We start from the raw sequence: 13,038 nt of genomic DNA on the forward strand, positions 1-13,038 counted from the left end.
AAGAGCAGGAATACCGTTAAAAGTCTGGATTATCAACTGGAAATATCTTGCAGTCACTGGGTGTGGAAACTCCTTCTGAACTTTAGTATTTCCATCCCGGTTACCTTCAAATATCTGCGCAGATTCAAAATAAAAGCTTAAACTTCATCAAACATCGTCTAACCCAAAACGAAACACATAAAATCATTATTTCTGAGAGTTTTCTCTGGTATAGTACCACCCAGCACACATATAACTATACTGGATCGTCTCCATGGTTGTCTTCAACAACTTATAATTGATCAGTTGATTTCCCATAACTCAGCAAGTAACTTGATAACCAAGTCATTCCGTTTGCACGACCTTGCGTGACAACAGCAACCACCATTTTAGGAATTTTTAAGTCCACCTGAAGCCACTGACTAGCTTGATAATCTACAAAGTTATGTTTTTGTTAACTTCACAGTTTGGAATCGGTTGTAGACGTTCTTCGTTAGTGATTCAGGTCCTCCAACAGGAACCTTCAATCAACTTTATAGCCCAGTGTATAACTTCCTATATAGCGCTGAATAGGAAACGACTTTTATAAGTTGATCCTGAGTAATATTAAACACTTCGTCACTACCAACTTGCTACGAAAGAAATGTATATACTAGCTTGAAATAAACTAGTACAAATAATATCTCGGATTTTTTGATTTTCATCCAATCCCAACCGATTGAATAAATCGTCCTGATAAAAATAAAGATCACCTATATAGCCGGAACAAACTAAATTGTAAACATACTGGTGACTCGCTTAACTACGGTATCTTTTGCATGGCCTTTGGTTTGTAAACTTTTTTTTTCTGGGATTAAAAAACATAATTTGTGGATTTTTTGCTTGCCAGAGCTCGAAGACAAACTGTTTAAAACGGTGGTCGGACGATTCAACCCACGGACGATTTAACCCCGGACGATTCAACCCCGGACGATTCAACCTGCGGATGATTCAACCCCCAGACGATTCAACCCACGGACCTTTCACGCTTTACTTATAGCTTAGATTATCACCAAGTTACTTTGTAGCCAATTGTAAGCTTAATGTTGGACAGTCTAGACTGTAGAGTCTAGAGTTAGGCAATTCTGAATAGGCCTGATCGTCGTGGTTAACGGTTATGGTACCATTGCAATCGTACCGTATTTTCTTCAGGTGCAAACTTTAAACTAACCACAACGAAATAAGCAGAACTATAGCACACAGAATCCCTCTCTCTGCTATAGGAAAGGTTATTCGTTTATTTTCAAAATAATAAATTGAATGGAGACAAGCGACTTCTACCACTCTCAAAATGTTCGATCTCCCGATTCAAACTTTTTTTTTGATGGGAAATCTTCCCGTTGATGGGATATTTTCATTCCCATCTACATACAGTTGTTTCTAAAGTTTGAATTTTAATCGACGTGTAGGCTTTATTTATTTTTTGCTAAACAGGCCTACTTGCTACAACACAGTACATAAACTTCATTTTATTTCAACACAAGATGTGTATTGGTATAGTGGTAAAAGCGGCATCCTTGCCTGATAACGAACTGAGTAGACGTTTTTGTAAATAGTTTGAATCGTCCTAGGTTGAATCGATCGCGGGTTGAAATTTCCGCGGGTTGAATCGTCTGTAGGTTAAATCGTCCGGGGGTTCAATCGTCCGTGGGTTGAATCGTCCGTGGGTTGAAGCGAACTAGAACCGTTTAAAGCAGCCTAAAACATATAAGTAGATTATTGTTTAACGATTATAGCCGTAACATACAACATGTGCAGCCTGCAAAGATAAGACCACGGGATTTACATAACCAAATTTTTCTAAACAATTAGTTTTCTTTTTGTCCTCTACCCATCAATCTTACGTCATTGCAAGCGATAGAATTCCGCAACAATCTTTTTCAGCTTTCTTTGCAATAGAGTAACTTTAAATAACAACAGTAACAGTAACTTTAAATAGGCGGAAGCTATTTAACTCTCTATTCATTGCCACATTGTACATAACATTATTTACGTTCTTATACAAATGCTTTACATTTGCACCCATTTACTTTGTTTGCCACATCCCAGTCTTGTTGGGGAAAGTTAGCGTCAGTTTCGGGTTTTATAATTTGAAAATAATATTTTTATGAGATTGTTTGTTTTGAACATCGGTTCGATTGTAAACATATTTTTGAATAAGTTAATGCAAAGAATTTGTCCATCACTCCAGCTTACGGAAAGTGTAAAACTTGTTTTAATAATGTGTTACGTTAACTTGACGAGTATTATAACTTCCTGATTGTCTATTACATTCGTGCTGAAAAAAGATGAAAATTTTAAAAGCAAGATAAATAGTCTTTAAAAATGATAGGTCACAGTATAAGATTGAGTCTGTTAATTAATCTGCTATTTTGCAATCAATCCTAATTTCTTTATTGAGGAAGTTAGCTAACAACACCCAACTGCTGAAACATTAAAATCTAAACCAGTATATTAACTTAAATCACTTCCTCGTATTGTTAGGATGATCTATATTCTATATTCTCTTACTTGAAACTACTTGGAACAACACAGCAAGCGTTTTACACAATATTTTTCGTTTACTGATTTTAGATGTGACATCAGTTTCTATTTTATTTTCTAACTTACAATAAGGACAAAGTTGTATCAAAGCGGGTCATGGAATTTCGACTTGTTTTCAGGCGTTTGTGTATTTAATTTGTTTGAGGCAACGCCTTTACCGGTGACTTTGATTAACAGTATCTGAAAGCAGACTGTTTTATTTCAAAAATATTTTAACGTTATTGTAGAAACAAATTAATCCCTATAAGTTGATTTGCGTTAAATTCACGATAAGGTAAAATTAAACTGATTACATTTTGGTTTTTTCGTTTTTCTCGAAATGGTAAAAAGCAATGGGGTTGAATTATTCATTTCCAGTGTTGCTGGGTAGTTGAACGTACTGTAGTTTGCATTTACAGTTGTAACGTAGTTGATACGAAATAGCAGTTATGTCTTATTGAATGATATGAAATTCCTGAGGTAAATAGTAAGACGTGGAAAAATCTGAAGAACTTACAATGCTAAATAAATGATATTGGCTGTTAACTGCAATGGAACGTATGTAATAATAATAACTGTATAGTCGTAAGTGTTGCCTTTACTTAAATTCGGACTTTTACACTAGTCCTTCGTCGTAGTATAAAGTTCAGTACAAGGTTGTTTTCATGCGGATACCTGGTCTGTTTCTCTCAACAGCTGCGCTGATTACCGTTTCCTTCTTTTCACGAGATCTGTTGGCTCGGGTTCAATTCCCAGACCAGTTGTTTTGAAACTGGAAATAACAGAGAATCGTAAAAAGACTTGCTTGATTGGTTCGGTGGAGCCTGCGCTAGCCTCAGTGCTACATGTAACCGAAAATATGACGCATCCTTTGAGATGACTATCATAATTTGTCAAGCTTTAGGTGTTATGGTGTTGCGTTGTCTTGTTGACGCTGTAACGTGATCTAAATCCAATCATGCGTAACAAAGTGGAAGTCTGTGATACAATCTCTGACGTCGGCATAGCGGAACAAGGAAGGAATTAAAAAGAAGTGTTGCGCGATTAGTCGCAGTAAAGCAAAGTGATGCAGGCGAACAGGTTTAGTTTTATACATAAATTTTTTGAAGTTAGCAAAAAATGTTGAAAATTGATTACAGTTGACAATTTCAGTTAATTTGGCATGAGAGTTCTACGTACCTGTCAATGCTATGGCATGGTTAAGTAAAGTGTCTTAAGTAAAGAATATGACATGAAGGCAGGTTATGAAAACATAGAAACTAATTCCGATGTAATCGGTGAATTGCGTGACAAATTAAGTTAGATTAGTTAAAAATGTTGCGTGTGCGAGTGCAAGAGAGTGCTAAGGAAGATAACAGAATGAAATTATACTGAGCTAATTCATAATTTTCGACAATGACTAATACGACGCAACACAGATGTTACGTTGACTTACCTGTACCTGTCATACATCTAAGTTGAATTTAACCAACAAGTAACCAATAGGTAGGCAAAATTTCGTATACAGTTTAATCAAACGAAGTATAACTTGAAAATTAATAAGAAAGGTTTGTGTCACATTAGGTTTTTAAATAATTTCCCATCATGTTAAAAATAAATTAACAAAACTATTTTTAGATCACCTCACAAGTGTGGACTAGCATTGTCGCAACCAAAGTAATGTAAATAATATGATTTAATGATTTTTAATGTTTTGTGCTTTCGTAAGCAAAAGCTGATTTTTTGTTCATGAGAGGAATCTGCACATCATAAAAATGTTTAAAAATATGGATGGACACTTTGGAATAAAATTTCTTACATCAATATCAACCATTTTCTGGGCGTTTACACTAATTCGAGCTGGTAAAGATAGCTATAACTGAATTTGTCATGACTGCTCCAAGTGATTTTTAATAACTTTAAAAATATCATTTTAATTCCGAAGCATGTCCAGACAACGTCCTGCAAGGTGGAAACTTGTTGTATGTACTATCTGAGGATCAGTTGGATTCTGTTGCAGCTAAAAACCAGTGCGCAGCCATGGGAGGAGAATTAGCTCATTTTCAAGAATCTTCTTCATCAGATATCAAGAGCAAACTGAACGCACTTTATCAGACAACCGGTATATGATTATGAAGGATATTATTTAATGCTCGCTGTGGCTATTGTATTACATCTTTTAACATCGTCTTTATTCATGAATTTTCAGAACTGACCACAGTGAAAGTTTATGTATACTTCAATAATTTCAAATACGTACCGGGATGGTTTGACGGATACGGGAATCCAGACAATTCGTTTCCTAATTTCAAACTCTACAGAAAGTAAGAAATGCTACAAATTTCTTTAAAAAATTTAACCGTTAGAAATAGTGTACACTAAGTTTTACTCTAAATACGCTTTCATGTTTTCCTAAGGAAAACCTCTTTGACCCGTTATATGTATTACAGTTCAAGACCGGAATACAACGCAACATTTGTCTTTTGCAAAGCTGATCTCCGCTATTTTTCATGCTGTGGAAGCTTTTGGCAAAAATGGTCTGTGCAAACCACAAGTTGCATTAATGGATGGACACACGACTTCACTTTGTACGGAGGAGAGAAAGACCGAGGAACTAAACCAGTTTATCGATATCATAATTCTGCATATTCGGTTCGACTTTCTTTGTCTGATGAACCTTCAACTTTAAAATTATCCAGCACAATTTACTATGACACCCGGCTTTCACCTCTGTACATTCCAGGTGAGAATTCCAATTAACGACACAAGAGTAAGAACAGATTTGTTGCTAACTACATTTCTTTAAGTTTAGATAAACTATACAAATAGCCATATCATTTTATATAGATTTTTTGTCGCCATTTGTTGTTTGGAACAAGGCATCGCATTTTATTACTTAAATTATTTCACATCAGATGTTATCTACGCGGCAATATAACTAAGTCCAGGCTTAGCATTAAGTGTAATACTTTTTCCACCAAGAAAATTACTTTCACTTTCACAAATAGGGCATTTTTGGCTGAAGAACCTTCTGGTGTTTCTACTACAAGATCTCACGATTAAATATTCCGAGCTAAATCAGTAAATTATATTTGACAACATAAACTTCGCAACATTTTAGATACTGACAAAGCACGCACGCAGTTTGTCTAGCGCTTTGCCGTAATCTCAATTAAAATTTCCAACATGACACTTTGAAATGTGTAGACAAATACCTTGCTCTGACTGTTATTACATCGTCCATTGACTGGTGCACAAGAACCTTCGAAGGAAATATTTTTGTCCATTTAATATAAACTTTTATACTTAGATTTACGAGTTCAAACAGGAATACAGTCTGACGTAAACCAATCTGATTGGTTATCGGACAATCAGGTCGTCAACTCATTTCCATTTCATCTTCCACCAGCAAATAAAGACAAATGTCAACAACTCGCACTTCGCTACAACGACGTAGACTGGGTGGCCAGTGCAGTTGAATGTGGAAGTACAACGTCTTATTATTACATGTGTCAGATCAAATGTAAGTTTTGTAACTTGTGGCTACTTAGTGCTTGCTATGATAATAGAAAATAGTTTACCACAGAAATGCGAACGAATATGAGTTGACATGAAATGATGCCAATAGATGGTAATGAAATGACATTCATTTTGCAAGTTATAAGAATATTATTAACACTAATCAGCGTTAATCTCGCATTTGAGAATGTTTCAAGCCTCAAGAGTCAAGAGTATTTTATATTTTATTTTCATTTTCTTGCAGTTACCATCCAAGCGGAACCGATCACGTGCAACGGAACTTCAATTGTGGTTTCGTGGAACCCAGATTTTTACAAAACTGTCTTTCCGAAGGAGACAAGAACAGTTGTTCGAGTAGGAGGAGTTGCGCAATGTTGACAGCATGTCAGTTGATTTTACCGTGATAAGTAGAAATCTACCTCTACCTTTAAATTGCAGGTGCATGTGGCCGATGGCAGATACAATGAAATTTTATTGTCGCAAGGACAAATCATCTTTTCCAATCTTAATCCACGAACAAGATACCGTATATATGTAATTAGTTACAATAAAACATTATCATAGCATTGTTACAGTGAAAGAATGTTTAATTTAAATGCGTTATGTTTTCAATTAAACTGTTGATGTAATAACCTTTACAAAGAAACATAGCAAGTGATCGGACATCTGTGTTCGTGTATTTGCATCGCTGCAAACTTACACATTGCTGTTTTCGTTCAGGCATATGTCTGGCCTTGCGGTACTGCCATCAGATCAGATGATGTCTACGTAATAACGGGATACGGAAAACCTGACGCAATAGCAACTGCCTACGTAGCAAGCCAGATGGAAACGGATAATTGCGTCATCGAATGGTCACATGACTACAAAGACGGTAACATAACTAGTTTTGAGGTAAGCAAATTTGAAAAAAATATAGTTCACCAGTTTACTACAAAAAAGAAGGAAACCTAAAAATTAAATAGTCAAATTTTTTAACAGATCGTTGCAAACAATCATTTCAACTCGAGCATAAAATTAAACGTCACTTCCTCGTTATTTGAGATAGGAAGCAGCGACAATAGAAGTACTCGATACACGATACCATCTGAGCTAATGGTTATTTATGGATACAACAAGAACATAAGTTTTCAGGTAAGCTTTGCCTTTGCAAAATGTTAAAAAACATATATGAAAATTCATTTTTGTTCTGAAGTACTGAAAATTCAATTAGTACGATTTAGTTTATGAAATGAATCTAGAATATCTAATGATCATAGGCAGCTTAACAAAATCTTTTCCAAATTTTTTAAACTTTTTTAAAACTAAAAATACAGATTATTGCTTACTCATGTGAAGGAGCAAGCACACCAATGTCAGTCAATGGTTACTGCGTCGTTGTTCCAGATGAAGTTCCACCGACTGCGTCTCCTCGTGTTGAGATTAGTGTTGTCGTTTTGTCAGTGGTGGCGCTGTGCTCGCTTTTTACTATTGTTGTTCTTGTTGCCTACAGAAAGTAAGCAGTCTTTCCGCGACTTAAAGTTGTTCGCAGGGTCAAGCAACACGTAGCGTTTTTATTCTATAGTTGTATAGTTATTGGTTCTCTGTTGTTGACATAAGGATTGTATCAATGCGATGATTTTACTTTGCAGTTTTTCGGTCGGAAACAGAACAAAGCGAATAATAACCGTTTATAAATTGTTGCTTGTTGCTTGTAGTTAACTTTAAGTGTTAACTGTAATGTAACTTTTACGTTTGTAAAGAATTCATAGATTTAAAAGTTTCATTTGTGGTAACTAACTTTACTCGAAAAGATAAAGAATAACACCGGCTGCCTGAAAGCAGATTATTGGCTGGTTTACCTGTCTTGTTCATTATTGTGACAAAGTGGAGATTTCACCACTAATGTGTAACGTGTAAAATAGATAAGAATATTTGTTTAAACTTCTACTGATATTATACATGTTACGTGATCTTTTGCCTATACCGTTATATTTTTAGACGTCAGCAACGTCGTACGTCAAAAAACGGAGAAGTGTTTATGAATGCCGGTGAATAACGTCTATTTTATTAAAACCATTTGCTTAAATTTTTTATTTTGAAGATTTGTTTATGATGAGCTGCATAAAGTTGTTTAATGTTCGAAAGTGTAAATTGATTTTTGTGAAATATATCTGCAGAAGCAACCTCTGTACAAACTTCAAACAGCATTTCTCCTGCAATGATGAACGTGAGTTTTTAGTTGATAGCTGGTTGCAAACCATGTTTGTGTAAGTCGCAAGGTTCATATAAACCGAGGAAATTCGCCATTTGTAGTTCATGACGCATCAATGAACGGACTTTGTAACAACTTATTGTGACATCATAAATGCTATTCGCAGGGTGCAGAAAGAGCCAGTGAAAAAGTTGTGCAACCTGTACATAAAGAAACACTCGAAGGAAAAGGTATGTGTTATAGCTATGATTCAATAGAAACAATTTTCACGTTTGTATATCGACCCACTCTTAATTCTTCTGCTCATCCAGTGCACTTGGAGGAGACGAGCGTTTATGAAAACTTTGCATCCAACAATCACAAGGATAGATTGCATGTTAATGAACTTGAACATTTCTACGTGAAAAGCGCCGCCAATGGATTTCTTAGCATTAGAGATGAATTTAAGGTAACTTTTACAATTTCCAACCTTCTGCAAAGCTTTTCTTTTCAAATACATTGTTGCAGTAGAGTAGATTTTTGAACGAAAGGTAAAAGAATAAAGAGAAAGATTTTCGCAATTTTTGAACAGACTGTAAAAAAGCGAAGCGCCAATAAACCGCATGAAGTGGCCAAGCTGGAAGGAAATAAAAAGAAAAACCGCTACAAAAACATTTATCCATGTAAGTAACATAAAGCAACATTAATTCTGACGAAATACGAAAATAAATAACCGTAACCAAATAACTTTTTATGAAAACATTAAAAAAAAATTTGTCTCAGAACGGTTTGTGTTTGGTGTTTAGTTGACGATTCAAGAGTTTTGTTGAAAAACAGTGACGACTACATAAATGCCTCTTACATAGAGGTAAGTAAAATCAAAACCTCATTCAAATTTGTTAGGTATGACTTATTTCAAGTGGATACAAAGCTCCGTGCGTGGCAATGGTTCCTTTATCTTTCAGGGCTACCTCGGAAAAAAGACGTACATTGCAACACAAGGAGCAAAAGATTGTACCATTGCTGACTTCTGGCAAATGATTTGGGAACAAAACTCATCAGTGATTGTGATGCTGTGTAAACTAAGAGAATTATCTAAGGTTATATATAATACAAATCCATATTACATATATATGTATATAAGTATATATACATATGCAGACTAAAACAATGCTTATGATTTTTATTCTATTATTTTTAATAGTTTTTTTTTACTATTTTATAATTAATTAAAATTATTATAAGCAAATTATGTTAATTCCAAACCACGTTTAATCGGTTGCTATTTTACGTTTGAGTTATACTGTGACTATTATTGAAAATGAGTTCAGTTATTATAATAAACATGTAGTTATTCTATACGTCTGCGATTAAAATGTTTGCCTCTACTTGGCTCAAATTAACTCCACAGTAGTTTCGCTCAAAATTACTTGAAATTTCCCATCTTTTTGTCAGGTATGTTTAACTTTTTTTCACGTTTTTGTTTCATAAAACATTTCGATATTGCCAATGCTTGCTGCTGCAGGTTAAATGTTCATCATATTGGCCGGTTCAAGGATCTACAGTGACACATGGCAACTTTACAATCAAGACGACATTCGAAGATGACTTGGGTTGGGTTATCACCCGTAGGTTTTACGTCACAATCTCACAGGTAATAAGCTTCGACCACTTGGTCTATAGCTATTTAATATGCAGCATATTGTTGTAAATGCACAGAAATTGCTTGCTACAGAAATCTACACATAAGTTTTGCAAAGATCTGCAAAACGCTCTTCTGTGCATGTCACAAAACATTAGTTTATAAAGTTTGGTGTTTTTGTTTGACAGAGGAGCAGAGAAATTTTCCACCTCCAACTTGTTTCCTGGCCAGACCATGGCGTGCCAACTGCAACGTCTCCTCTCATTTATCTTCGTCAGATGGTAAAAGAAGCGACAGTTGATGAACCGAATCACCCCGTCATCATTCATTGCAGGTATGTCATCATGTGCGTATAACAGGAAACGCAGGTAGCCTTCTATTTATATTTAGCTTTGTGAGGGTGTGTTTTTCTTCTGCTAAGCGCCGGTGCTGGTAGGACTGGTACCTTTATTGCCATGGATATTCTCTTTGATGAATTGGATCATACCTCAGTTGTGGATGTTCCGGGTGCAGTAATTCGCATGAGAGAAAGGAGAGTTGATATGGTTCAAACTGAAGTTAGTGTTTCAAATCCTAAGAAATACCTTCAACTTTGGTAAGATGTTATTGAGTTTAAATTCTTCACCCTTTTTAGGATCAATATGTGCTGGTATACAAACTGCTTGTGGAGCATGCTGTCTACAAAGATACTGACATATCAGCTCCTGATTATCTGGAGTTATCTCGACAAAGTGAATGGTAAGGCTTTAACATAACTTAGTAAATTGAATAGTTTCTCTAATTTAATCATGTTATCAGTTTTGCAAACCTAGCTTTATATTATATTCAAAGGACTTACAGAATAGAAAATGAATTTCAACTTTTTTCACGATTCGAGAAAATTATACCCCTAATTGAACAAGACAGAAAGTTGAACGCTGTTGGTAAGGTTTTGACTTGCTAGAAAAGATTGCATTGTGAACAAGGAATTGTAGACTATAGTACAAAGCAACTACAGACTTCACTTACATTATGTCGCATTACTCTGAATGGTGATATTCATCGCATTACTTTTGCATCTTTAGGTGATACCAAGCAATTGGCGTCATCTAAAGATTTGTCTACTTCGTTGAATGCGACAAACTTGGAGGTAAGGATGGATATCACGATTAGAAAGCAAGGTCAACGTTAAACCAGCACCACAACAAAATCTTCTTTTAAGTATCCTGTACAAGTGTAACAATTTAGTTACACTTAATTACACTTGCACTTAGTTACACTTAATATTTCAGCGAATTTCACCTTTTCTTGGGAACATTATTGCGGCCAAGGGCCCTGCTTATGAAAGTGAAACGCAATTTTGGAATTTTGTTATCGACGAAAATGCAACTGTTTTAATCTGCCTCGATACTCTTGTATGTATGCTTTTTATTTGGAACAGAAAAAATTTTGGCTTGCCTATCATGGGTTAACGTGGTTTTGCTCGAAATGTTCGTGCATACAAGAATATAACATATTAGCTTTGCTTCAATAAAGGAGGCAGACGCTGTCATTAGATCCAAGCAAGGAGCACGATTCCAGGTTTCAAACTCGGATACGATCTTCAGCGTTGATAAGGTCCAGAAAAGCGAAGGTTTGGTGGAAAGAAATATCACACTTACGACTGCCCAGACAGAGGTAGTGTGTCATCATAAAGCAGACATGATGTCTAAAATATTACAAAAATACAACCGAAAAATACTGGCGTTTGCATAAAATACATACAAGCATTAAAGCATTAAACTACTAAGCAAAACTTCATTACTATTTCCAACTTATGCTTTATTCCACCTTCCAGATGAAATTGGTTCATCTTCAACCTGAAATATGGCAGGGAAAGGGAGCGTCACCTGACGGAAGCAATTTATTAAATGCAATTAACAGATTACAATTTCTGGTGAAAACAAACACAAATGTGACTGTCTATTGCAGGTATTATCTGACTGGATGTTTTTTTTCCTGTTATGAAAGCGTTTCTCTTATATATATGTTATTGGTAGTACAGTACGTAGCTATGATGAAATCTTATGTTATCCAAGCAAACATTTTGCCTTTAAAAGGGACGGTTGTACACAAACGGGAACCTTCATTGCTCTGCTTAATCTGATCGAAAGATTGAAAAGTGAAAACAGGATTGACGTTTTCCGAACAATCAAGGACCTGAGAGACATGAGACCAAATATGGTCAATAATTTGGTAAAAAGCAATTTAGATTTGAAATTGTGTATTTTAATAAAAGCATCTGGTATACCATTATTTTACATTACCCTTACCCATGGTATGTTCTCACTATGTGCTTTTGTTTTCAGGATTTGTACAAATTCTGTTACAAGTTCATGGAAAACTATTTAAACGATTTTCAGACTTACGGAAATTTTCAGTGATTGTCTTCAAGAATGCAGAGTCAAACGATGAGAGTGGTTGCATTTACCAGCACTTTTAAGTATTTGTGTGTCTCAAATATAACCTTGTAAAATGCATCGTGATCACTTCTGTTTGTGTAAAAATGTTTCATGTTTACTGATTTAATTATTTGGAAGCGATTCCATCATTAACTTTTTATGTGACTTTACTTTTTAGTGTTTATTTTTATTCGGTGCAATACAGAATATTTAATTTTAAGTTAGAGTTGTATACAAACACTTATTATGTTTGCAATAGTTGTTTCCAAGTTTTCTATATTTGGCAGTTGATACTGTGGATCTCAGGCACCTTATGTGACTTGAAGACATATGCCGGTAGCATTTTTGCACTTATTTCGCTGTAATCATATTTCGTAGGTTTTCTTACTGACTTATGCTTTTTAACATTTCACTTAAACTAATTGATGCAATTATAAAACACAGCTGCTAATACGGTAAAATCCTACGAAAAACTAGGTTGGAATGTTTACACATTTAAGCATAAACTATGTTCTAAAATATGTATACGATTACGTACTATTTATGGGGGTGTTAGTAAAATTGTATACTTGTTTATGCAAATATGCATGTATATAATTGGTGTTTAATTTGTTTGTTTTTTACGTCTATTAAAATTTGTTTAAAATTCAAACTCAACTCTTTCAAGTTTTCCTGCAAAGCACAAAGGACTAAAAATATTCAACCAAAACCCACTTGAATTATATTATCAGATTGTTACAGTCTCAAACAGGGTGCAAATTAGT

The 13,038-nt window shown here is 35.0% G+C and overlaps 1 protein-coding gene across 1 annotated transcript; it reads left to right on the plus strand.

Moving 5' to 3' along the window:
• The first annotated feature begins 4,162 nt into the window (after positions 1–4,162).
• On the plus strand, positions 4,163–12,911 carry LOC143468637 (uncharacterized). Its single transcript, XM_076965965.1, has 28 exons — positions 4,163–4,383; positions 4,466–4,642; positions 4,730–4,844; positions 4,971–5,263; positions 5,831–6,043; positions 6,284–6,393; positions 6,478–6,573; positions 6,760–6,933; positions 7,021–7,173; positions 7,356–7,534; positions 8,020–8,069; positions 8,199–8,248; positions 8,400–8,463; positions 8,545–8,681; positions 8,805–8,895; positions 9,019–9,080; positions 9,178–9,312; positions 9,738–9,866; positions 10,043–10,188; positions 10,276–10,411; positions 10,489–10,592; positions 10,686–10,777; positions 10,919–10,983; positions 11,126–11,248; positions 11,370–11,510; positions 11,671–11,804; positions 11,933–12,068; positions 12,182–12,911. The coding sequence occupies exons 1-28, from the start codon at positions 4,296–4,298 to the stop codon at positions 12,254–12,256; spliced, it is 3,468 nt and encodes a 1,155-aa protein (XP_076822080.1). The 5' UTR covers positions 4,163–4,295; the 3' UTR covers positions 12,257–12,911.
• The last annotated feature ends 127 nt before the right edge of the window (positions 12,912–13,038 follow it).

The sequence above is a fragment of the Clavelina lepadiformis genome, chromosome 8, assembly GCF_947623445.1.
Source record: "Clavelina lepadiformis chromosome 8, kaClaLepa1.1, whole genome shotgun sequence".
NCBI lineage: Eukaryota > Metazoa > Chordata > Ascidiacea > Aplousobranchia > Clavelinidae > Clavelina > Clavelina lepadiformis.

Excerpts from the sequence above, each read along its gene's own strand:
- LOC143468637 (XM_076965965.1), top strand. The coding sequence starts at position 4,296 with ATGTTTAAAAATATGGATGGACACTTTGGAATAAAATTTCTTACATCA. Across the intron at positions 6,394-6,477 it reads AGACAAGAACAGTTGTTCGA|GTGCATGTGGCCGATGGCAG; the intron begins GTAGGAGGAGTT and ends TTTAAATTGCAG. Across the intron at positions 8,249-8,399 it reads TTTCTCCTGCAATGATGAAC|GGTGCAGAAAGAGCCAGTGA; the intron begins GTGAGTTTTTAG and ends TGCTATTCGCAG.